At 45.6% G+C, this 26,528-nt stretch overlaps 1 protein-coding gene across 7 annotated transcripts in view; it reads right to left on the bottom strand.

Annotated features, from left to right (window-relative positions):
• Window positions 1–26,528, bottom strand: part of vav2 (vav 2 guanine nucleotide exchange factor) — a 292,220-nt gene that overhangs the window by 72,430 nt on the left and 193,262 nt on the right. For all 7 annotated transcript variants that reach the window (XR_010968976.1, XM_068012004.1, XM_068012006.1 and 4 more), the window contains exons 9-11: window positions 16,031–16,130; window positions 7,312–7,407; window positions 6,942–7,010 (exon numbers count right to left, since the gene is read on the bottom strand). Coding sequence is in view for 6 of the 7 variants with exons in the window: in XM_068012004.1 (XP_067868105.1) it covers window positions 6,942–7,010; window positions 7,312–7,407; window positions 16,031–16,130 (265 nt within the window). In the remaining variant the exon portion in view is untranslated. The remainder of the gene's footprint in view (window positions 1–6,941; window positions 7,011–7,311; window positions 7,408–16,030; window positions 16,131–26,528) is intronic.

The following is a 26,528-nucleotide window of genomic DNA, read 5'->3' on the forward strand; positions in this document are numbered from 1 at the left end:
GAGAGACACAGATACCAGAGGGGAATTAGAGAGAGACACAGATACCAGAGGGGAATTAGAGAGAGACACAGATACCAGAGGAGAATTAGAGAGAGACACAGATACCAGAGGGGAATTAGAGAGAGACACCGATAGCAGAGGGGAATTAGAGAGAGACACAGATACCAGAGGAGATTTAGAGAGAAGCACAGATACCAGAGAAGAATTAGAGAGAGACACAGATACCAGAGGGGAATTAGAGAGAGACACCGATAGCAGAGGGGAATTAGAGAGAGACACCGATAGCAGAGGGGAATTAGAGAGAAGCACAGATACCAGAGGGGAATTAGAGAGAGACACAGATACCAGAGGGGAATTAGAGAGAGACACAGATACCAGAGGAGAATTAGAGAGAGACACAGATACCAGAGGGGAATGAGAGAGAGACACAGATACCAGAGGGGAATTAGAGAGAGACACAGATACCAGAGGGGAATTAGAGAGAGACACAGATACCAGAGGGGAATTAGAGAGAGACACCGATAGCAGAGGGGAATTAGAGAGAGACACAGATACCAGAGGAGAATTAGAGAGAAGCACAGATACCAGAGGGGAATTAGAGAGAGACACAGATAGCAGAGGGGAATTACAGAGAGACACAGATACCAGAGGAGAATTCGAGAGAGACACAGATAGCAGAGGGGAATTAGAGAGAGACACAGATACCAGGGGAGAATTAGAGAGAGACACAGATACCAGAGGAAAATCAGAGACACAGATACCAGAGGAGAATTAGAAAGAGACACAGGTACCAGAGGAAAATTAGAGAGACACAGATACCAGAGGAAAATAAGAGAGAGACACAGATACCAGAGGAGAATTAGAGAGAGACACAGGTAGCAGAGGAAAATTAGAGAGAGACACAGATACCAGAGGAAAATTAGAGAGAGACACAGATAGCAGAGGAAAATTAGAGAGAGACACAGATAGCAGAGGAGAATTAGAGAGAGACACAGATACCAGAGGAGAATTAGAGAGAGACACAGATACCAGAGAGGAATTAGAGAGAGACACAGATACCAGGGGAGAATTAGAGAGAGACACAGATACCAGAGAGGAATTAGAGAGAGACACAGATACCAGAGGGGAATTAGAGAGAGACACCGATAGCAGAGGGGAATTAGAGAGAGACACAGATACCAGAGGAGATTTAGAGAGAAGCACAGATACCAGAGAAGAATTAGAGAGAGACACAGATACCAGAGGGGAATTAGAGAGAGACACCGATAGCAGAGGGGAATTAGAGAGAGACACAGATACCAGAGGAGATTTAGAGAGAAGCACAGATACCAGAGGGGAATTAGAGAGAGACACAGATACCAGAGGGGAATTAGAGAGAGACACAGATACCAGAGGAGAATTAGAGAGAGACACAGATACCAGAGGGGAATGAGAGAGAGACACAGATACCAGAGGGGAATTAGAGAGAGACACAGATACCAGAGGGGAATTAGAGAGAGACACAGATACCAGAGGGGAATTAGAGAGAGACACCGATAGCAGAGGGGAATTAGAGAGAGACACAGATACCAGAGGAGAATTAGAGAGAAGCACAGATACCAGAGGGGAATTAGAGAGAGACACAGATAGCAGAGGGGAATTACAGAGAGACACAGATACCAGAGGAGAATTCGAGAGAGACACAGATAGCAGAGGGGAATTAGAGAGAGACACAGATACCAGGGGAGAATTAGAGAGAGACACAGATACCAGAGGAAAATCAGAGACACAGATACCAGAGGAGAATTAGAAAGAGACACAGGTACCAGAGGAAAATTAGAGAGACACAGATACCAGAGGAAAATAAGAGAGAGACACAGATACCAGAGGAGAATTAGAGAGAGACACAGGTAGCAGAGGAAAATTAGAGAGAGACACAGATACCAGAGGAAAATTAGAGAGAGACACAGATAGCAGAGGAAAATTAGAGAGAGACACAGATAGCAGAGGAGAATTAGAGAGAGACACAGATACCAGAGGAGAATTAGAGAGAGACACAGATACCAGAGAGGAATTAGAGAGAGACACAGATACCAGGGGAGAATTAGAGAGAGACACAGATACCAGAGAGGAATTAGAGAGAGACACAGATACCAGAGGAAAATCAGAGACACAGATACCAGAGGAGAATTAGAAAGAGACACAGATACCAGAGGAAAATTAGAGAGACACAGATACCAGAGGAAAATAAGAGAGAGACACAGATACCAGAGGAGAATTAGAGAGAGACACAGGTAGCAGAGGAAAATTAGAGAGAGACACAGATAGCAGAGGAAAATTAGAGAGAGACACAGATAGCAGAGGAAAATTAGAGAGAGACACAGATAGCAGAGGAGAATTAGAGAGAGACACAGATACCAGAGGAGAATTAGAGAGAGACACAGATAGCAGAGGAGAATTAGAGAGAAGCACAGATACCAGAGGAGAATTAGAGAGAGACACAGATAGCAGAGGAAAATTAGAGAGAGACACAGATAGCAGAGGAAAATTAGAGAGAGACACAGATAGCAGAGGAGAATTAGAGAGAAGCACAGATACCAGAGGAGAATTAGAGAGAGACACAGATAGCAGAGGAAAATTAGAGAGAGACACAGATAGCAGAGGAAAATTAGAGAGAGACACAGATAGCAGAGGAGAATTAGAGAGAGACACAGATAGCAGAGGAAAATTAGAGAGAGACACAGATAGCAGAGGAAAATTAGAGAGAGACACAGATACCAGAGGAGAATTAGAGAGAGACACAGATACCAGAGGAGAATTAGAGAGAGACACAGATACCAGAGGAGAATTAGAGAGAGACACAGATACCAGAGGAGAATTAGAGAGAGACACAGATACCAGAGGAGAATTAGAGAGAGACACAGATACCAGAGGAGAATTAGAGAGAGACACAGATACCAGAGGAGAATTAGAGAGAGACACAGATAGCAGAGGAAAATTAGAGAGACACCGATAGCAGAGGAGAATCAGAGAGAGACACAGATAGCAGAGGAAAATTAGAGAGAGACACAGATAGCAGAGGAGAATTAGAGAGAGACACAGATAGCAGAGGAGAATTAGAGAGAGACACAGATAGCAGAGGAGAATTAGAGAGAGACACAGATACCAGAGGAAAATCAGAGAGAGCCACAGATACCAGAGGAAAATCAGAGAGAGACACAGATACCAGAGGAGAATTAGAGAGAGACACAGATAGCAGAGGAAAATTAGAGAGAAGCACAGATAAAGGAGGAGAATTAGAGAGAGACACAGATACCAGAGGAGAATTAGAGAGACACAGATACCAGAGGAGAATTAGAGAGACACAGATACCAGAGGGGAATTAGAGAGAGACACAGATACCAGAGGAGAATTAGAGAGAGACACAGAAACCAGAGGAGAATTAGAGAGAGACACAGATACCAGAGGGGAATTAGAGAGAGACACAGATACCAAAGGGGAATTAGAGAGAGACACAGATACCAGAGGAGAATTAGAGAGAGACACAGATAGCAGAGGGGAATTAGAGAGAGACACAGATACCAGAGGAGAATTAGAGGGAGACACAGATAGCAGAGGGGAATTAGAGAGAGACACTGATACCAGAGGAGAATTAGAGAGAGACACAGATACCAGAGGAGAATTAGAGAGAGACACAGATAGCAGAGGAAAATTAGAGAGACACCGATAGCAGAGGAGAATCAGAGAGAGACACAGATAGCAGAGGAAAATTAGAGAGAGACACAGATAGCAGAGGAGAATTAGAGAGAAGCACAGATACCAGAGGAGAATTAGAGAGAGACACAGATACCAGAGGAGAATTAGAGAGAGACAGAGATAGCAGAGGAAAATTAGAGAGAGACACAGATAGCAGAGGAGAATTAGAGAGAGACACAGATAGCAGAGGAGAATTAGAGAGAGACACAGATAGCAGAGGAGAATTAGAGAGAGACACAGATACCAGAGGAAAATCAGAGAGAGCCACAGATACCAGAGGAAAATCAGAGAGAGACACAGATACCAGAGGAGAATTAGAGAGAAGCACAGATAAAGGAGGAGAATTAGAGAGAGACACAGATACCAGAGGAGAATTAGAGAGACACAGATACCAGAGGAGAATTAGAGAGACACAGATACCAGAGGGGAATTAGAGAGAGACACAGATACCAGAGGAGAATTAGAGAGAGACACAGAAACCAGAGGAGAATTAGAGAGAGACACAGATACCAGAGGGGAATTAGAGAGAGACACAGATACCAAAGGGGAATTAGAGAGAGACACAGATACCAGAGGAGAATTAGAGAGAGACACAGATAGCAGAGGGGAATTAGAGGGAGACACAGATAGCAGAGGGGAATTAGAGAGAGACACTGATACCAGAGGAGAATTAGAGAGAGACACAGATACCAGAGGAGAATTAGATAGAGACACAGATAGCAGAGGAGAATTAGAGAGAGACACAGATACCAGAGGAGAATTAGAGAGAGACACAGATACCAGAGGAGAATTAGAGAGAGACACAGATACCAAAGGAGAATTAGAGAGAGACACAGATAGCATAGGAGAATTAGAGAGAGACACAGATACCAGAGGGGAATTAGAGAGAGACACAGATACCAGAGGGGAATTAGAGAGAGGCACAGATACCAGAGGGGAATTAGAGAGAGACACAGATAGCAGAGGGGAATTAGAGAGGGACACAGATACCAGAGGGGAATTAGAGAGAGACACAGATACCAGAGGAGAATTAGAGAGAGACACAGATAGCAGAGGAGAATTAGAGAGAGACACAGATACCAGAGGAGAATTAGAGAGAGACACAGATACCAGAGGAGAATTAGAGAGAGACACAGATACCAGAGGAGAATTAGAGAGAGACACAGATACCAAAGGAGAATTAGAGAGAGACACAGATAGCAGAGGAGAATTAGAGAGAAGCACAGATACCAGAGGAGAATTAGAGAGAGACACAGATAGCAGAGGAAAATTAGAGAGAGACACAGATAGCAGAGGAAAATTAGAGAGAGACACAGATAGCAGAGGAGAATTAGAGAGAGACACAGGTAGCAGAGGAAAATTAGAGAGAGACACAGATACCAGAGGAAAATTAGAGAGAGACACAGATAGCAGAGGAAAATTAGAGAGAGACACAGATAGCAGAGGAGAATTAGAGAGAGACACAGATAGCAGAGGAGAATTAGAGAGAGACACAGATAGCAGAGGAAAATTAGAGAGAGACACAGATACCAGAGGAGAATTAGAGAGAGACACAGATACCAGAGGGGAATTAGAGAGAGACACAGATACCAGAGGGGAATTAGAGAGAGACACAGAAACCAGAGGAGAATTAGAGAGAGACACAGAAACCGGAGGAGAATTAGAGAGAGACACAGATACCAGAGGGGAATTAGAGAGAGACACAGATACCAGAGGAGAATTAGAGAGAGACACAGATACCAGAGGGGAATTAGAGAGACGCACAGTTACCAGAGGGGAATTTGAGACACACACAGATACCAGAGGGGAATTCGAGAGACACACAGATACCAGAGGGGAATTAGAGAGAGACACAGATACCAGAGGGGAATTAGAGAGACACAGATACCAGAGGGGAATTAGAGAGACACACAGATACCAGAGGGGAATTAGAGAGAGACACAGATACCAGAGGGGAATTAGAGAGACACACAGATACCAGAGGGGAATTAGAGAGACACACAGATACCAGAGGGGAATTAGAGACACACACAGATACCAGAGGGGAATTAGAGAGACACACAGATACCAGAGGGTGAATTAGAGACACACAGATACCAGAGGGGAATTAGAGAGACACACAGATACCAGAGGGGAATTAGAGAGACACACAGATACCAGAGGGTGAATTAGAGACACACACAGATACCAGAGGGTGAATTAGAGACACACACAGATACCAGAGGGGAATTAGAGAGACACACAGATACCAGAGGGGAATTAGAGAGCGACACAGATACCAGAGGGGAATCGGAGAGATGCACAGATACCAGAGGGGAATTAGAGACACACACAGATACCAGAGGGTGAATTAGAGACACACACAGATACCAGAGGGGAATTAGAGAGACGCACAGATACCAGAGGGGAATTAGAGACACACAGATACCAGAGGGGAATTAGAGAGACACACAGATACCAGAGGGGAATTAGAGAGAAACAGATACCAGAGGGGAATTAGAGAGAAACAGATACCAGAGGGGAACTAGAGAGACACACAGATACCAGAGGGGAATTAGAGAGAATGTACAAGAATAAAAACACATCAAGCCACCAATAAGAAATGAAAAAACTCAGCTTCAATTTTCACTCGTCCATACATACATACGGAGATACTAATTAGGAGAAGTAGGCCATTCGGCCCCTCTAGCCTGCTCCGCCATTCAATAAAATCATGGCTGATCAATTTGTGACTCGAATTCCACACTCCCATCTACCTCGATAATCTTTGATTTCCTTGCCTAACAAGAATCTATCTACCTCCGCCTTAAAAATAATCAATGTCACCACCTTCTGAGGCAGAGAATTCCAAAGTCACACAACCCTCAGCGAGAAAAAGATTCTCCAGGTCTCTGTCTTAAAAGGGCGACCCCTAATACAACATACTCTCCTACCTATCTTTGTGTCATCTGCAAGTTTAGCTACCATGCCATCGCTCCCCTCATCTAAGTCATTGGTATAAATTGTAAAAGGTTGAGGCCCCAGCACAGACTCCTGTGGGACTCCACTTGTCACATCCTGCCAATCAGAAAAGGACCCATTTATGCATACTCTTACTTTTCTGCCAGCCAGCCAATCTTCTATACATTTAAATTTGCAAAATAGGGTCTGTGATGTCCCAAAGTGAATAGCATCATTCTCCCTCGTGCATTGTCCTCAAACCTCACCTGCATTGCCTCCAGCGCCTCCTTCAGTTGCAGCTTCTCAGGACGATCACTGGAGTGATTCAGCAACTCCTAGGAGCGAAACAAGACAGGTTCTCAACTACATATCACCGTTTAGTACAACATCAAAGTCAACAGATTGACTGATCGAATCTCAACAACATCATAGACTTGAGTGGGAGGCTTCTGAATCATGTAATCAGTCAGTCAGTGCGCGTTATCACTGGTAACTGACTGCTGCCTAACACAGGAGAACATGCTGAGCCCCAGTGTTCAACATGTGTACAGTGTGAGACAATGTGATGTCTGACCCGCTCCATCGCACCGACCTCTGACCCGCTCCGTGCGAATCCTGGTTCCAGCTGACACTTACCTTCAGTAGGAGATGATATTTTAAAACTCGCTGCATTGGGACCACCAGCAGATCCTGCAGCTTAAATTTCCCTTCCTGAACTTTCAGGGTGCACTCCTGCAGAAAGAAAACAAAAATATTCATCGGAAAACAAGTCAGAAATGGAGGGGATACAGGGAGGGCCCTTTCCTTCTCTCTCAATCCACTGTCCAGTGATAGACTGTGAATGGGAATTGCAGTTACACCCAGAAATTGAAGCTGGCAACACGAAACATATTGGGTAGGGGGACAGTGTGGAGAGAATACACACAAGGGCTGTGGGGGAGGGGGAGAATTAGAGCTAAGGCATAGAATCATAGAAACTTTACGGCACAGAAAGAGGCCACTTGGCCTTTCATGTCTGTGCCGGCCAAAAAACGATCCACCTATTCTAATCCCATCTTCTAGCATTTGGTCCGTGGTCCTGCAGATTATGGCACTTGAGGTGCATATCAAGACTCCTTTTGAATGAGTTGAGGGTTTCTGCCTCAACTACCCTTTCAGGCAGAGTTCTGGAATTGCCAACTGTACACCACCCTCTCTCTGTGTGCAAACGCTTTTCCTCATCTCCCCTCTAATTTTTCTACCAATCACTTTAAATCTATGCCCTCTTGTCACTGACTTCTCTGCTAAGGTGAATAGACCCTTCACCTCCACTCTATCCAGGCCCCTCAAAATTTTGTACATTTCTATCAGATCTCCCCTCAGCCTTCACTGTTCCAAGGAGAACAACCCCAGTCTATCCAATCTTTCCTCATTGCTGCATTTTTCCAGTCCTGGCAACATCCTCGTAAATCTCCTCTGTACCCTCTCTAGTGCAATTACATCCTTCCTGTAATGTGGTGACCAGAACTGTACACAATACTCCAGCTGTGGCCTAACCAGCGTTTTATACAGTTCCAGCATTACATCCCTGCTTTTGTATTCTATACCTCGGCCAATAAAGGAAAGCAATCCATATGCCTTCTTCACCACTCTATCCACCTGTCCTGTCACCTTCAGGGACCTGTGGACATGCACTCCAGGGTCTCTCACTTCTTCTACCCCTCTCAATATCCTCCCGTTTATTATGTATTCCCTTGCTTTTTTTGCCCTCCCCAAATGCATTACCTCACACTTTTCTGGATTGAATTCCATTTGCCACTTTTCCGCCCACTCAACCAAACCATTGATATCATTCTGGAGTCTACAGCTATCCTCTTCACTATCAACTACAGGGCCAATTTTTGTGTCATCAGCAAATTTCCCAATCATGCCTCCCACATGTAAGTCCAAATCATTATTATATACCACAAACAGCAAGGGACCCAACACTCAGCCCTGTGGAACACCACTGGAAACCGCTTTCCATTCACAAAAACATCCGTCGACAACTACCCTTTGTCTACTGTCTCTGAGCCAATTCTGGATCCAACCTGCCACATTCCCCTGTATCCCGTGGGCTTTCATTTGACTGACCAGTCTGCCATGTGGGACCTTGTCAAATGCCTTACTAAAATCCATGTCGACCACATCCACTGCACTACCCTCATCAATCCTTCTTGTTACTTTCTTAAAGAATTCAATTAAGTTAGTAAGACATGACCTTCCCTTAACAAATCCATGCTGACGATCCCTTTTAGTGCCTTTCTAAGTGGCAGTTTATCCTGTCCCTCAGAACTGATACGAATAATTCACCCACCCCCGAGGTCAGACTGACCGGCCTATAATTTTTTGGCCTGTCCCTCGCACCCTTTTTAAACAACGGTACAACGTTCCAGCACAAACTCCCTGCTCTTATATTCTATACCTCGGCTAATAAAGGAAAGGATTCCATTTGCCTTCTTAATCACCTTATTCACCTGTCCTGCTACCTTCAGGGATCTGTGGACATTCACTCCAAGATCCCTCACTTCCTCTACACTTCTCAGTATTTTCCCATTTATCGTGTATTCCTTTGTCTTGTTTGACCTCCCCAAATGCATCACTTCACACTTCTCCAGGTTGAATTCCATTTGCCACTTTTCTGCCCATCTGACCAGACCATCAATATCTTCCTGCAGCCTACAGCTATCCTCCTTGCTATGTACCACAAGGCCAATCTTTGTCTTGTCTGCAAACCTCTTGATCATACCCCCTACGTTTACACCCAAATCGTTAATATATGCTACAAAAAGCAGGGGACCCAGCACTGATCCCTGCGAAATGCCACTGGAAACAGCCCTCCAGTCACAAAAATACCTGTCAACAGTTACCCTTTGTTTCCTGCCACTGAGCTGATTTTGTATCCACCTTGCTGCATTTCCCCGGATCCCATGGGATTTTATTTTTTTTTAACCAGTCTGCCATATGGGACCTTATCAAAAGCCTTGCTAAAATCCATGTAGACCACATCAACTACACTACCCTCATCTATCGTCCTTGTTATTTCTTCAAAAAATTTGATCAAGTTGGTCAAACAAGATCTTCCCTTAACAAATCCATGCTGACTATCCTTGATTAACCTGTGCCTTTCTAAGTGAGTTCATCCTGTCTCTCAGAATAGATTCCAATAATTTGCCCACTACTGAGGTTAGACTGACTGGCCTGTAATTATTCGGTCTATCCTTCGCTCTCTTTTTAAATAGTTAAAACATTGGCAATTCTCCAATCCTCCGGCACCACACCTGTATCCAGTGAGGACTGGAAAATGATAGTCAGACCCTCCGCTATTTCCTCTCTTGCTTCTTTTAACAGCCTAGGATACATTTCATCTGGCACTGGTGATTTATCAACTTTCAAGGATGCTAATCCCATTAATACATCCTCTCTCCCTATGTTCATCACATTCAATATTTCATACTCTTCCTCCTTAACTACAATATCTGTATCATTCCCCTCTTTTATGAAGACAGATGAAAAGTATTCATTAAGAACCATAATAATATCTTCCACCCCTACACATAGGTTACCTTTTTGGTCTTTTATGGGCCCTACTCTCTTCTTAGTTAACCCCTTACTCTTGATGTATTGATAAAACATCTTTGGATTCACCATGATTTTGCTTGCCAATATTTTTCATGCCCTCTCTTTGCTTTCCTAATTTCCTTTTTGATTTCACCCCTCCACTTTCTATACTCCTCTCGGCTTTCTGTAGTATTGAGTTCTCGGTGTCAGACATAAGCTTTCCTTTTCTGCCTCATCTTACCCTGTAGGCTCCTTGACATCCATGGGGCTCTAGATTTGGCCGTCTCACCCTTTTTCTTTGTGGGAACGTGTTTACTCTGAACCCTTGAATCTCCCCTTTACCTCCCACTGTTCTGACACTGATTTACCTTCAAGTAGCTGTTTCCAGTCCACTTTCGCTAAATCACTCCTCAGTTTAGTAAAATTGGCCTTGCCCCAGTTGAGAACGCTAACTCCTGTTCTATCTCTGTCCTTTTCCAAAATTATGTTAAAACTGACTGAATTATGATCACTAGCACCAAAATGCTCTCCCACTGCCACTCCTTCCACCTGCCCATCTTCATTTCCTAAAACTAAGTCTAAAACTGCGCCCTCTCCAATTGAACTTGCTACATACTGGCCAAAAATGTTCTCCTGAATGCTCCTCAAGAATTCTGCTCCCTCAATTCCTTTCACACTAAAACTATCCCAGTTAATATTGCGGTAATTAAAATCTCCTATTACTGCCCTGTTGTTCTTGCACTTCTCAGAGATTTGCCTACATATCTGCTCTTCTATCTCCCTCTGACTGTTTGGGGGTCTATAGTACACTCCCAGCAGTGTGATTGACCCTTTTTTGATCCTTAGCTCAATCCATATGGCCTCATTTGATAAACCTTCCAACATATCATCCCTCCTCACAGCTGTAATAGTTTCCTTGACCAAAATTGCCACTCCCCTCCTTTCTTATCCCCCTCCCTATCGCGTCTGAAAACCCTGTAAGCAGGAACATTGAGCTGCCATTCCTGTCCTTCCTTAAGCCATGTTTCTCTAATAGCTATGATATCATACTGCCACATGTCTATCTGTGCCCTCAGCTCATCTGCTTTATTTGCTATACTCCTTGCATTGAAATAGATGCTCCTGAGCACTGCCAAACTCTTTTTTTTTTTAAGTTTCTAACCCTTGTTTCCTCTGTCTTCCAGACTCATCCATTAATTTTCTGCCTTCCATTTTCAATTCTGATTTTGTCCCAACTGAGTCTACCCTCAGGTCCCCACACCCTGCCAAACTAGTTTAAACCCTCCCCAACAGCACTGACAAAACACCCTGCAAGCAACTCAGTGCCAGCTCTGTTCAGGTGCGACCCGTCCGCCCTGTACAGGTCCCATCTCCCCCAAAGCCAGTCCCAATGTCTGACGCCCTCCCTCCTGCACCATCTTTCCAGCCACGCATTCATCTGTCTTATCCTTCTATTTCTATATTCACTTGCGCGTGGCACTGGGTGTATCACAGAATTGTTACAGTGCAGAAGGAGGCCAGTCAGCCCATCGTGTCCACACTGGCTCTCTGAAAGAGCAATTCACTCAGTTCCATTCCCCCGCCTTCTCCCCATAACCCTGTACATTCTTCCTTTTCATATAACTGTCTAATTCCCTTTTGAATGCTTCAATTGAACCTGCCTCCACCACGTTCTCAGGCAGCGCATTCCAGACCTTAACCACTCGCTGTGTGAAAAATGTTTTCCTCATGTCACTTTTGATTCTATCAAATACTTTAAATCTGTGCCCTCTTGTTCGCGATCCTTTTACGAGTGGGAACAGTTTCTCTCTATCTACTCTGTCCAGACCCCTCATGATTTTGAATACCTCGATCAAATCACCTCTCAGCCTTCTCTTCTCCAAGGAAAACAGTCCTAACTTCTTCAATCTAACTTCATAACTGAAATTCCTCATCCCTGGAACCATTCTCATGAATCTTTTCTGTACTTTCTCTCCAATGCCTCACGTCTTTCCTCAAGTGCAACACCCAGAATTGGAGATTACTACTTGTGAGATCCTGCTTGCTAATTTCTTCACTCGCTCCCCAAATTCTGACTGCAGAACCACATCCCTCTTTCTACCTATGTCATTAGTACCAATGTGGACCACGACTGCTGGCTGTTCACCCTCCCCCTTCAGGATGTTCTGCAGCCGCTCAGTGACATCCTTGACCCTGGCACCAGGGAGGCAACACACCATCCTGGATTCACGTCTGCGGCCACAGAAACACCTGTCTGTTCCCCTGACTATTGGATGACCTATCACTATGGCTCTTCCAGTCTTCCCTGTAACCCCCTGTGCATTTGAGCCACCCATGATGCCATAGACTTGGCTCTGGCTGCATTCCCCAGGTGAAGCATCACTTTCCTCAGTATTCAGAACTGAATACCTGTTGGAGAGTGAGATGCACTCAGGTCTCCTGCACTACCTGCCCGATTCTTTTTGACTGTCTGGTGGTCACCCATTCCCTCTCTCCCTGCATAATCTTAAACTGTGGAGTGATCACATCTATAAACATGCCATCCACGTAGCTCTCATCCTCATGAATGCACCGTAGTGTCATCAGCTGCTGCTCAAGTTCCAAAACACGGAGCTCAAGCTGCTTCAATTGACAACACTTCCTGCACTAATGGTTCTCCAGGATACGGGAAGCATCCAAGAGCTCCCACATAGCACAGGAGGTGCACATTCAAGGTTGAAGCACCTCTGCCGTTCCTTTATTTATTAGTTGGCCCTTTGCTACTGCTAAAAAAAGTTACCAATACTACAACAGCTTAGACTTATTAATAAAACCTTCCTTGTACTGATAAATCCTACAAAAAATCGTTACGGTTCATTAGTTAAAATAAACCTTACTCATAACAAAATACCAGCTACTCACTTGTTCCTTATTAAGCTTTTTACACACACACCCTAACAATAATGTACGAACCAGCTATTTACTGATACTCACTAACAGCAGTTACACACCAACCAATCACCTTGCAGCTTTCCTGTGATGTCACTGTTCACTTGTTTTTTCAAATTTCAGTGCGCCTGGACTCCTCTCCGCTCCCCTACGGAAGGTAAGTGTTCCAGGCTGTGATCCTTGGGCTCTATTTATCGGCTACCTGCTCCGCATTCCTCCCCCTGGTCCGCTCTGCTCCCAGAAGGTATGTGTTCTCGGCCGTGATCCTTGGGCTGTATTTATCGGCTACCTGCTCCGTATTCTTCCCCCTGGTCCACTCCTCTCCCGGAAGGTCAGTGTTCTCGGCCGTGATCCTTGGGCTGTATTTATCGGCTACCTGCTCCGTATTCTTCCCCCTGGTCCGCTCCTCTCCCGGAAGGTCAGTGTTCTAGGCCGTGATCCTTGGGCTGTATTTATCGGCTACCTGCTCCGTATTCCTCTTCCTGGTCCGCTCCTCTCCCGGAAGGTCAGTGTTCTAGGCCGCGATGCGTGGGCTGTATTTATCGGCTACCTTCTCCGTATTCCTCCTGCAGGTCCACTCCTCTCCCGGAAGGTAAGAAGGGTGGGAGGTGGGAGAGAGAGAGACAGAGAGAAGGAGCGAATATACATGAGCAGCGGAAGCAGCATGTGATAGGCAGCACTAAGTGATCCCACAACCAACGGATCAGATCTAAGCTCTGCAGTCCTGCCACCCAGTCATGAATGGTGGTGGACAATTAAACAACTAACTGGGGGAAGGAGACTCCACAAATATCCCCATCCTTGACGATGGGGGAGCCCAGCACATCAGTGCAAAAGACAAGGCTGAAGCATTTGCAACAATCTTCAGCCAGATGGGCTGAGTAGATATCCATTTCTGCCTCCTCCTGGCCTTTCCTTCATCATAAGGTCAGAAGTGGGGATGTTCAATGATGATTGCACAATGTTCAGCATCATTCGCGACTACTCAGTTACTGAAGCAGCCCCTGTCGAGATGCAGCAAGACCTGGACAATATCCAGCTTGGGCTGATAAGTGGCAAGTAACATTTGCACCACACAAGTTCCAGGCAATGACCATCTCCAACAAGAGAGAATCTAACCATCTCCCCTTGATGTTCAATGTGTCATGCGAGGCCCCAACCTGCAAAGAATGAGGCACATTCATTTTGTCACGAACATTGATTTTAAATTGTTGCTGGAACGAGGAAAGGACTTGTTAAACAGATCAGCCCTGGCTGGAAAAGACATTTGCATATTAACAGACAGTGCTTGGAAGGATGAAGGACCATTCCCTAACACATTCAACCCACAATGGACCTTGATCACCAGATACTGTGTGTAAGAGGAGCTTTCCAGAGACTGCTAAGGTGATACAATCCAAGACTGGTTAGACTAGCTGGTCACATGACTAACTGGCTGTTCCAGGGTCTTTTGAACTAGCCACAGAGAGTTTGAATTGTGAAAGACTATTTGCTCCTGGACTGAGAAGATCTCTCCTGCCTGCTCCCATCTCTTTCTCACAAGCCTCTGAATCCACTGAAGACACATGAACCCCAAGAGAGAAAAGTCTCCGAAAGAGAACACGGTTTAAGAAGAATACTGGGCCCCAACGAAAAGCAAAATCTATCTACAATCAAGGACACTACAGTGAGCTTGAAGAATCGTAACAAAAACTCTTCAGATATTGCCTCAAACTTTTCCACTTTATTTTTCTTCTGCTCTTTTCTGTCTCTATTTGCATGTGTGTATCGCATATGCTTGCTAGCGTGGGGCACGTCGTGTATCTGTAGGCATCAACCGAATTAGAGTTTAAGAAATTTCAACTTTTCTTCTTTAAACCTAAGAAAACCTGTTTGTGCTGGTTTATTTGCCTTATAAATGGAAAGCGGTGAACAAGGATTCACCAAGGGGGAGCTAAAAACACGGTGTGTTTAAAATTAAACCCGGTTACGTTAAGACCAGGTGAAGGCTGAAATGGAACCCTAGACCTCTTTCTCACCGGGTCGTAAAAAATAGCATTACCATCGCTGAATCCCCCACTAACAACATCCTGGGGGTTACCATTGTCCAGAAACGTGACCAGCCACAAAGATACCATGGCTACAAGAGCAGGTCAGAGGCTGGGAATTCTGCAGCGAGTAAATCACCTCCTGACTCCCCAAAGTCTGTCCACCATCTACAAGACACAAGTCAGGAGTGTGATGGAATACTCTCCACTTGCCTGGATGGGTGCAGCTTCAACAACACTCAAGAAGCTCGACACCATCCAGGACAAAGCAGCCCACATGACTGGCACCCCATCTACAAACATTCACTCCCTCCACCACTGACGCAAAGTGGCAGCAGTGTGTACCATTTACAAGATGCACTGCAGCAACGCAGCAAGGCTCCTTCGACAGCACCACCCAAACCCGTGACCTCGACCACCTAGAAGGACAAGGGCAGCAGATACATGGGAACATCACAACCTGCAAGTTCCCTTCCTAGTCACACACCATCCTGACTTGGAACTATATCGCCGTTCCTTCACTGTCGCTGGGTCAAAATCCTGGAACTCCCTTCCGAACAGCACTGTGGGTATACCTACCCCACATGGACTGCAGCGGTTCAAGCAGGCAGCTCACCATCACCTTCTCAAGGGCAATTAGGGATAGGCAATAAATGCTGGCCTGGTCAGTGATGCCCACATCCCATGAAGGAATAAAAAAAATACATGCAAGGAGAGAGAGAAAGAGTAAGCATGAGAATGAGTTTACACAATGTGTATTCCCCTCCCTTCTATCCTGTCTGTATAACTCTCACTCAACGATTGCCTGTGGTTTTATTTACCTCAATTTTGTTCCTAATTTCTTCCCGGGACGCCATCAGTTGGTACAAGGTCTTTTGGGACGTTTCCATCTGGCTGCAATACTTCCCATAGATCAGCAGCCTGAAATCACAAACACAAAGGGAGGAGAAATGAGAGGGGATCAGGGGAGCGAGGGGCCAGGAGAGAGCGCGAGGGGCCTGGGGAGCGAGGGGCCTGGGGAGAGTGTGGGGAGTGAGCGGCCTGGGGGAACAGTTCTGTTCTGGAGAGCCAGCCGAGATGCAGTTTTTATAATAAGTGCAGACACAGACTGCTGGATGCACTAAAACAGACAATGGGCTTGTACAGACTGAAGGACTAGTGACTACAAAGCCCACACACGTGCGCACTCAGCACTAATTACAATGAGAACGTCCAGACTTCTGTGAGCACACTCACATTTACAGTAATATGAAGGAGAGTGGAGGGCCATTTCCAGTTTATTAAAATTGAACCTCGAGGGTTTGGAGTAGGTACAGTAAATTATACTCTCCTGAATTATTTATTTCCTTTGTTATAAAATAGGATTCGATTAGACAAATGCTCTCCTCCTGCCAGGGAATTAATGCAACACCAGGGGCTAGTGACTCAATGAGGGTTGATGAGTGACTGTTCAGCAAGTTTGATATTGGTTTGGAAGTCAGGAAGGACAGTCAGGTAATCGCAGTGTAGAAAACACTCCACTACCATCTCAATACAGAGTGTGTCGGTCACTTCATTGCTCCATGTTTAACCCTCTCCTACCTCAGATGCTATCTGCTTTTATTTCTGATTTCCAGCATTTTGGGAATGTTCTTTGATAACTATGCCTGTGTGGAGTTTGCAAGTTCTCCCTGTGTCTGCGTGGGTTTTCTCCGGGTGCGCCGGTTTCCTCCCACAAGCCAAAAGACTTGCAGGTTAATAGGTAAATTGGCCATTATAAATTGTCACTAGTATAGGTAGGTGGTAGGGAAATATAGGGATAGGTGGGGATGTTTGGTAGGAATATGGGATTAGTGTAGGATTAGTATAAATGGGTGGTTGATGTTCGGCACAGACTCGGCGGGCCGAAGGGCCTGTTTCAGTGCTGTATCTCTAATCTAATCTAATCTAATCTAATCTAACTAGATGCTGCATGTGTATCGAAGTACATAGACCTGCTGCAGATACACATTGGCCACAGCAGACCATTGGTTGGGAGGACTAAACAGTCGCTGTAGCCCCTCTGTTGTGAGATGAACTGCAGTTGGATCCTGTACTTTCACAAGTCAAATCAAGTGCAGACCATATTTTAGAATCAAACATGAGCAGAAGCTCGGGGCTTTAGCGGTGACCAAGACAGAAATGCCCGAGCTGAATCCTTTGCTGATATATTCTACACACTGAAAGACTGAAAAGACCCTTTGCAAAAATAACACCATTCAAACTAAAAAGAATTTCTGAATAAGGAGTATTTGTGAGACAGAGAATTTGGACAGGATGATGCATTTTATAATCACATTGCTCCCTGCCCATGCCTCTGACCCGAGAGGTGCAAGAGAAGTTGATTAACTCCAAACTAAGAGCAGTGAGTGAGGGGCCGGGAGCACCTCGCACTCCATCAGAAAATACCAACTGCTTGACTGGAATCACCCGCCCCTCGCAGCACAGGGGACAAAGCAATTCCATATTTAAACTGCATACAACTGGGTAATGGTCAGAAACTAACACCCTGACCCACTGGATAATGGTCTGTAATGAACACCCTGACCCACTGGATAATGGCCTGTAATGAACACCCTGACCCACTGGATAATGGTCTGTAATGAACACCCTGACCCACTGGATAATGGTAGTAATTAACCCCCTGACCCCATGGGTAATGGGCAGTAATGAACACACTGACCCACTGGATAATGGTCAGTAATGAACACCCTGACCCACTGGATAATGGTCAGTAATGAACACCCTGACCCACTAGAAATGGTCAGTAATGAACACCCTGAACCACTGGGTAATGGTCAGTAATGAAAACCCTGACCCACTGGGTAATGGTCAGTAATGAACACCCTCATCCTTTATAGAATGGTCAGTAATTAACACCCTGAACCACTAGAGAGTGGTCAGGAATGAACACCCTGACCCACTGGGTAATCTTCCGTAATGAACACCCTCATCCTTTATAGAATGGTCAGTCATAAGCACCCTGACTCACCAGCGAATGGTCAGTAATTAACACACTGACCCACTGGGTGATGGTCAGTAACGAACACACTGACCCACTGGATAATGGTCAGCAATGAAAAACCTGACCCACTGGAGAATGGTCAGTAATGAACACACTGGACCACTGGGTAATGGTGAGTAATGAACACACTGACCCATTGGATAATGGTCAGTAATGAACACCCTGACCCACTGGGTAATGCTCAGTAATTAACACCCTGACCCACTAGGGAATGGTCAGTAATGAATACACTGACCCACTGGGTAATGGTCAGTAATGAACACCCTGACCCACTGGGTAAAGCTCCGTAATGAACACACTGACCCACTAGAGAATGGTCAGTAATTAACACACTGACCCACTGGGTAATGGTCAGTAATGAACACGCTGACCCACTGGGTAATGGTCAGAAATGAACACACTAGACCACTGGGTAATGGTCAGTAACAGACACAGTGACCCACTGGGTAATGGTCAGTAACGAGCTCCCTGACCCACTGGGTAATGGTCCGTAATGAACACCCTGACCCTTCATAGAATGGGCAGTAATAAGCACCCTGACCCACTACAGAATGGTCAGTAATGAACACCATGACCCACTGGGTAAGGGTCAGTAATGAACACCCTGACCCACTAGAGAATGGTGAGTAATTAACACACTGACCCACTGGAGAATGGTCAGTAATGAACACACTGGACCACTATGTAATGGTCAGAAATGAACACGCTGACCCACTGGATAATGGTCAGTAATTAACACTCTGACCCACTGGAGAATGGTCAGTAATGAACACCCTGGCGAACCAGAGACTAGTCAGTAATGAACACTCTGACCCACTAGAGAATGGTCAGTAATGAACACAATGACCCACTGGGTAATGGTCAGTAATGAACACACTGACCCACTGGGTAATGGTCAGTATTGAACACACTGACCCACTGGGTAATGGTCAGTAATGATCACACTGACCCACTAGAGAATGGTCAGTAATTAACACACTGACCCACTGGGTAATGGTCAGCAATGAATACCCTGGCCCACTAAATAATGGTCAGTAATGAAAAACCTGACCCATTGGAGAATGGGCAGTAATGAACACACTGACCCACTGGGTAATGGTCTGTAATGAACACCTTGACCCTTTATAGAATGGTCAGTAATAAGCACCCTGACTCACTACAGAATGGTCAGTAATGAACACCATGACCTACTGGGTAATGGTCAGTAATGATCACACTGACCCACTAGAGAATGGTCAGTAATTAACACACTGACCCACTGGGTAATGGTCAGTAATGAATACTCTGGCCCACTAGATAATGGTCAGTAATGAAAAACCTGACCCACTGGAGAATGGTCAGTAATGAATGCACTGGACCACTGGGTAATGGTCAGTAATGAACACACTGACCCACTGGGTAATGGTCTGTTATGACCACCCTGACCCTTTATAGAATGGTCAGTAATAAGCACCCTGACTCACTACAGAATGGTCAGTAATGAACACCATGACCCACTGGGTAAGGGTCAGTAATGAACACCCTGACCCATTAGAAAATGGTCAGTAATTAACCACCTGACCCACTGGATAATGGTCAGTAATGAAAACCCTGACCCACTGGATAATGAACAGTAATGAACACCCTGACCGACTAGAGAATGGTCATTAATGAACACCCGGACCCACTGGACAATGGTCAGTAATGAATACCCTGACCCTTGGTAGAATGGTCCGTAATGAACACCCTGACCCACTAGAGAATGGTCAGTAATGAACACCCTGACCCACTGGGTAATGGTCAGTCATAAGCACCCTGACCCACTGGGTAAGGGTCAGTAATTAACACACTGACCCACAGGGTAATGGTCAGTAATGAATACCCTGGCCCACTGGATAATGGTCAGTAATGAAAAACCTGACCCACTGGGTAATGGTCAGTAATGAACACACTGGACCACTGGGTAATGGTCAGTAATGAACACGCTGACCCACTGGATAATGGTCAGTAATTAACACTCTGACCCACTAGAGAATCATCAGTAATGAACACCCTGACCGATTGGATAATGGTCAGTAATGAACATGCTGACCCACTAGAGAATGGTCAGTAATGAACACACAGACCCACTGGGTAATGGTCAGTATTGAACACACTGACCCACTAGAGAATGGTCAGTAATGAACACACAGACCCACTGGGTAATGGTCAGTATTGAACACACTGACCCACTGGGTAATGGTCAGTAATGAACACACTGACCCACTGGGTAATGGTCAGTATTGAACACACTGACCCACTGGGTAATGGTCAGTATTGAACACACTGACCCACTGGGTAATGGTCAGTAATGATCACGCTGACCCACTAGAGAATGGTCAGTAATTAACACACTGACCCACTGGGTAATGGTCAGCAATGAATACCCTGGCCCACTAGATAATGGTCAGTAATGAAAAACCTGACCCATTGGAGAATGGTCAGTAATGAACATACTGACCCACTGGGTAATGGTCAGCAATGAATACCCTGGCCCACTAGATAATGGTCAGTAATGAAAAACCTGACCCACTGGAGAATGGTCAGTAATGAACACACTGACCCACTGGGTAATGGTCTGTAATGACCACCCTGACCCTTTATGGAATGGTCAGTAATAAGCACCCTGACTCACTACAGAATGGTCAGTAATGAACACCATGACCCACTGGGTAAGGGTCAGTAATGAACACCCTGACCCACTCGAGAATGGTCAGTAATAATCACCCTGACCCACCAGTAATGGTCAGTAATGAACACACTGACCCACTGGATAATGGTCAGTAATTTACACCCTGACCCATTAGAAAATGGTCAGTAATTAACCACCTGACTCACTGGAGAATGGTCAGTAATGAAAACCCTGACCCACTGGATAATGAACAGTAATGAAAACCCTGACCCACTGGATAATGAACAGTAATGAACACCCTGACCCACTGGGTAATGGTCAGTAATGAACACCCTGACCGACTAGAGAATGGTCATTAATGAACACCCTGACCCACTGGACAATGGTCAGTAATGAATACCCTGACCCTTGGTAGAATGGTCCGTAATGAACACCCTGACCCACTGGGTAATGGTCAGTCATAAGCACCCTGACCCACTGGGTAAGGGTCAGTAATTAACACACTGACCCACAGGGTAATGGTCAGTAATGAATACCCTGGCCCACTGGATAATGGTCAGTAATGAAAAACCTGACCCACTAGAGAATGGTCAGTAATGAACACACTGGACCACTGGGTAATGGTCAGTAATGAACACACTGACCCACTGGGTAATGGTCAGTAATGAACACGCTGACCCACTGGGTAATGGTCAGTAATGAACACTCTGACCCACTAGAGAATCATCAGTAATGAACACCCTGACCGATTGGATAATGGTCAGTAATGAACATGCTGACCCACTGGGTAATGGTCAGTATTGAACACACTGACCCACTGGGTAATGGTCAGTAACGATAACACTGACCCACTGGGTAATGGTCAGTAATGAACTCCCTGACCCACAGGAGAATGGTCAGTAATGAACACATTGACCCACTGGGTAATGGTCAGTAATGAACACCCTGACCCACTAGAGAATGGTCAGTAATGAACACCTGACTCACTGGGTAATGGTCAGTAATGAACACTCTGACCCACAAGAGAATGGTCAGTAATTAACACACTGACCCACTGGGTAATGGTCAGTAATGAATACCCTGGCCCACTGGATAATGGTCAGTAATGAACACGCTGACCCACTGGGTAATGGTCAGTAATGAACACCTGACTCACTGGATAATGGTCAGTAATGAACACCCTGACCCACCGGTAATGGTCAGTAATGAACACCCTGACCCACTGGATAATGGTCAGTAATTTACCCTAGACCCACTGGGTAATGGTCCGTAATGAACACCCTGACCGACGAGAGAATGGTCATTAATGAACACCCTGACCCACTGGATAATGGTCAGTAATGAATACCCTGACCCTTTGTAGAATGGTCAGTAATTAACACCCTGCCCCACTAGAGAATGGTCAGTAATGAACACCCTGACCCACTGGGTAATGGTCAGTAATAAACACCCTGACCCACAAGCGAATGGTCAGTAATTAACACAGTGACCCACTGGGTAATGGTCAGTAACGAACACACTGACCCACTGGGTAATGGTCAGTAATGAACTCCCTGACCAACTGGGTAATGGTCAGTAATGAACTCCCTGACCCACTGGTTAAGGGTCAGTAATGAACACCCTGACCCACTAGAGAATGGTCAGTAATTAACACACTGACCCACTGGGTAATGGTCAGTAATGAATACCCTGGCCCACTGGATAATGGTCAGTAATGAAAAACCTGACCCACTGGAGAATGGTCAGTAATGAAAAACCTGACCCACTGGAGAATGGTCAGTAATGAACACACTGACCCACTGGGTAATGGTCAGTATTGAACACACTGACCCACTGGGCAATGGTCAGTAATGATCACACTGACCCACTAGAGAATGGTCAGTAATTAACACACTGACCCACTGGGTAATGGTCAGCAATGAATACCCTGGCCCACTAGATAATGGTCAGTAATGAAAAACCTGACCCATTGGAGAATGGTCAGTAATGAACACACTGGACCACTGCGTAATGGTCAGTAATGAACACAATGACCCACTGGATAATGGTCAGTAATGAACACCCTGACCCACCGGTAATGGTCAGTAATGAACACACTGACCCACTGGGTAATGGTCAGTAATGAAAAACCTGACCCACTGGAGAATGGTCAGTAACGAACACCCTGACCCACTGGGTTATGGTCAGTAACGAACACACTGACCCACTGGGTAATGGTCAGTAACGAACACACTGACCCACTGGGTAATGGTCTGTAATGAACACACTGGACCACTGGGTAATGGTCAGTCATGAACACACTGGACCACTGGGTAATGGTCAGTCATGAACACACTGACTCACTGGATAATGGTCAGTAATGAACACCTTGACCCACTGGTAATGGTCAGTAATTAACCCCCTGACCCATTAGAAAATGGTCAGTAATTAACCACCTGACCCACTGGAGAATGGTCAGTAATAAACCCCCTGACCCCATGGGTAATGGTCAGTAATTAACCCACTGGGATATGGTCAGCAATCAACTCCCTGACCCACTGGATAAATGTCAGTAATGAACACCCTGACCCACAAGAGAATGGTCAGTAATGAACATCCTGACCCACTGGGTAATGGTCAGTTATGAACTCCCTGACCCACTGGGTAATGGTCAGTAATGAACTCCCTGACCCACTTGGCAATGATCAGTAATGAACACCCTGACCAGCTGGGTAATGGTCAGTAATGAACACCCTGACCCACTGGGTAATGGTCAGTAATGAACACCCTGACCCACTGGATAATGGTCAGTAATGAACACCCTGACCCACTGGGTAATGGTCAGTAATTAACACACTGACCCACAGGGTAATGGTCAGTAATGAATACCCTGGCCCACTGGATAATGGTCAGTAATGAAAAACCTGACCCACTAGAGAATGGTCAGTAATGAACACACTGGACCACTGGGTAATGGTCAGTAATGAACACACTGACCCACTGGGTAATGGTCAGTAATGAACACGCTGACCCACTGGGTAATGGTCAGTAATGAACACTCTGACCCACTAGAGAATCATCAGTAATGAACACCCTGACCGATTGGATAATGGTCAGTAATGAACATGCTGACCCACTGGGTAATGGTCAGTATTGAACACACTGACCCACTGGGTAATGGTCAGTAACGATAACACTGACCCACTGGGTAATGGTCAGTAATGAACTCCCTGACCCACAGGAGAATGGTCAGTAATGAACACATTGACCCACTGGGTAATGGTCAGTAATGAACACCCTGACCCACTAGAGAATGGTCAGTAATGAACACCTGACTCACTGGGTAATGGTCAGTAATGAACACTCTGACCCACAAGAGAATGGTCAGTAATTAACACACTGACCCACTGGGTAATGGTCAGTAATGAATACCCTGGCCCACTGGATAATGGTCAGTAATGAACACGCTGACCCACTGGGTAATGGTCAGTAATGAACACCTGACTCACTGGATAATGGTCAGTAATGAACACCCTGACCCACCGGTAATGGTCAGTAATGAACACCCTGACCCACTGGATAATGGTCAGTAATTTACCCTAGACCCACTGGGTAATGGTCCGTAATGAACACCCTGACCGACGAGAGAATGGTCATTAATGAACACCCTGACCCACTGGATAATGGTCAGTAATGAATACCCTGACCCTTTGTAGAATGGTCAGTAATTAACACCCTGCCCCACTAGAGAATGGTCAGTAATGAACACCCTGACCCACTGGGTAATGGTCAGTAATAAACACCCTGACCCACAAGCGAATGGTCAGTAATTAACACAGTGACCCACTGGGTAATGGTCAGTAACGAACACACTGACCCACTGGGTAATGGTCAGTAATGAACTCCCTGACCAACTGGGTAATGGTCAGTAATGAACTCCCTGACCCACTGGTTAAGGGTCAGTAATGAACACCCTGACCCACTAGAGAATGGTCAGTAATTAACACACTGACCCACTGGGTAATGGTCAGTAATGAATACCCTGGCCCACTGGATAATGGTCAGTAATGAAAAACCTGACCCACTGGAGAATGGTCAGTAATGAAAAACCTGACCCACTGGAGAATGGTCAGTAATGAACACACTGACCCACTGGGTAATGGTCAGTATTGAACACACTGACCCACTGGGCAATGGTCAGTAATGATCACACTGACCCACTAGAGAATGGTCAGTAATTAACACACTGACCCACTGGGTAATGGTCAGCAATGAATACCCTGGCCCACTAGATAATGGTCAGTAATGAAAAACCTGACCCATTGGAGAATGGTCAGTAATGAACACACTGGACCACTGCGTAATGGTCAGTAATGAACACAATGACCCACTGGATAATGGTCAGTAATGAACACCCTGACCCACCGGTAATGGTCAGTAATGAACACACTGACCCACTGGGTAATGGTCAGTAATGAAAAACCTGACCCACTGGAGAATGGTCAGTAACGAACACCCTGACCCACTGGGTTATGGTCAGTAACGAACACACTGACCCACTGGGTAATGGTCAGTAACGAACACACTGACCCACTGGGTAATGGTCTGTAATGAACACACTGGACCACTGGGTAATGGTCAGTCATGAACACACTGGACCACTGGGTAATGGTCAGTCATGAACACACTGACTCACTGGATAATGGTCAGTAATGAACACCCTGACCCACTGGTAATGGTCAGTAATTAACCCCCTGACCCATTAGAAAATGGTCAGTAATTAACCACCTGACCCACTGGAGAATGGTCAGTAATAAACCCCCTGACCCCATGGGTAATGGTCAGTAATTAACCCACTGGGATATGGTCAGCAATCAACTCCCTGACCCACTGGATAAATGTCAGTAATGAACACCCTGACCCACAAGAGAATGGTCAGTAATGAACATCCTGACCCACTGGGTAATGGTCAGTTATGAACTCCCTGACCCACTGGGTAATGGTCAGTAATGAACTCCCTGACCCACTTGGCAATGATCAGTAATGAACACCCTGACCAGCTGGGTAATGGTCAGTAATGAACACCCTGACCCACTGGGTAATGGTCAGTAATGAACACCCTGACCCACTGGATAATGGTCAGTAATGAACACCCTGACCCACTGGGTAATGGTCAGTAATTAACCCCCTGACCCGCGAGAAAATGGTCAGTAATTAACCCCCTGACCCCATGGGTAATGGTCAGTAATGAACACTGACCCACGAGAAAATGGTCAGTAATTAACCCCCTGATCCCATGGGTAATGGTCAGTAATGAACACCCTGACCCACTGGATAATGGTCAGTAATGAAAACCCTGACCCACTGGGTAATGGTCAGTAATTAACCCCCTGACCCACGAGAAAATGGTCAGTAATTAACCCCCTGACCCCATGGGTAATGGTCAGTAATGAACACTGACCCACGAGAAAATGGTCAGTAATTAACCCCCTGATCCCATGGGTAATGGTCAGTAATGAACACACTGACCCACTGGGTAATGGTGAAAAATTAACTCCCTGACCCACTGGGTAAAGGTCAGTAATGAACCCCCTGACCCACTGGGTAATGGTCAGTAACTCACACTGGACCACTGTGTAATGGTCAG

This window comes from Heterodontus francisci, chromosome 32 (genome assembly GCF_036365525.1).
Source record: "Heterodontus francisci isolate sHetFra1 chromosome 32, sHetFra1.hap1, whole genome shotgun sequence".
Taxonomy (NCBI): domain Eukaryota; kingdom Metazoa; phylum Chordata; class Chondrichthyes; order Heterodontiformes; family Heterodontidae; genus Heterodontus; species Heterodontus francisci.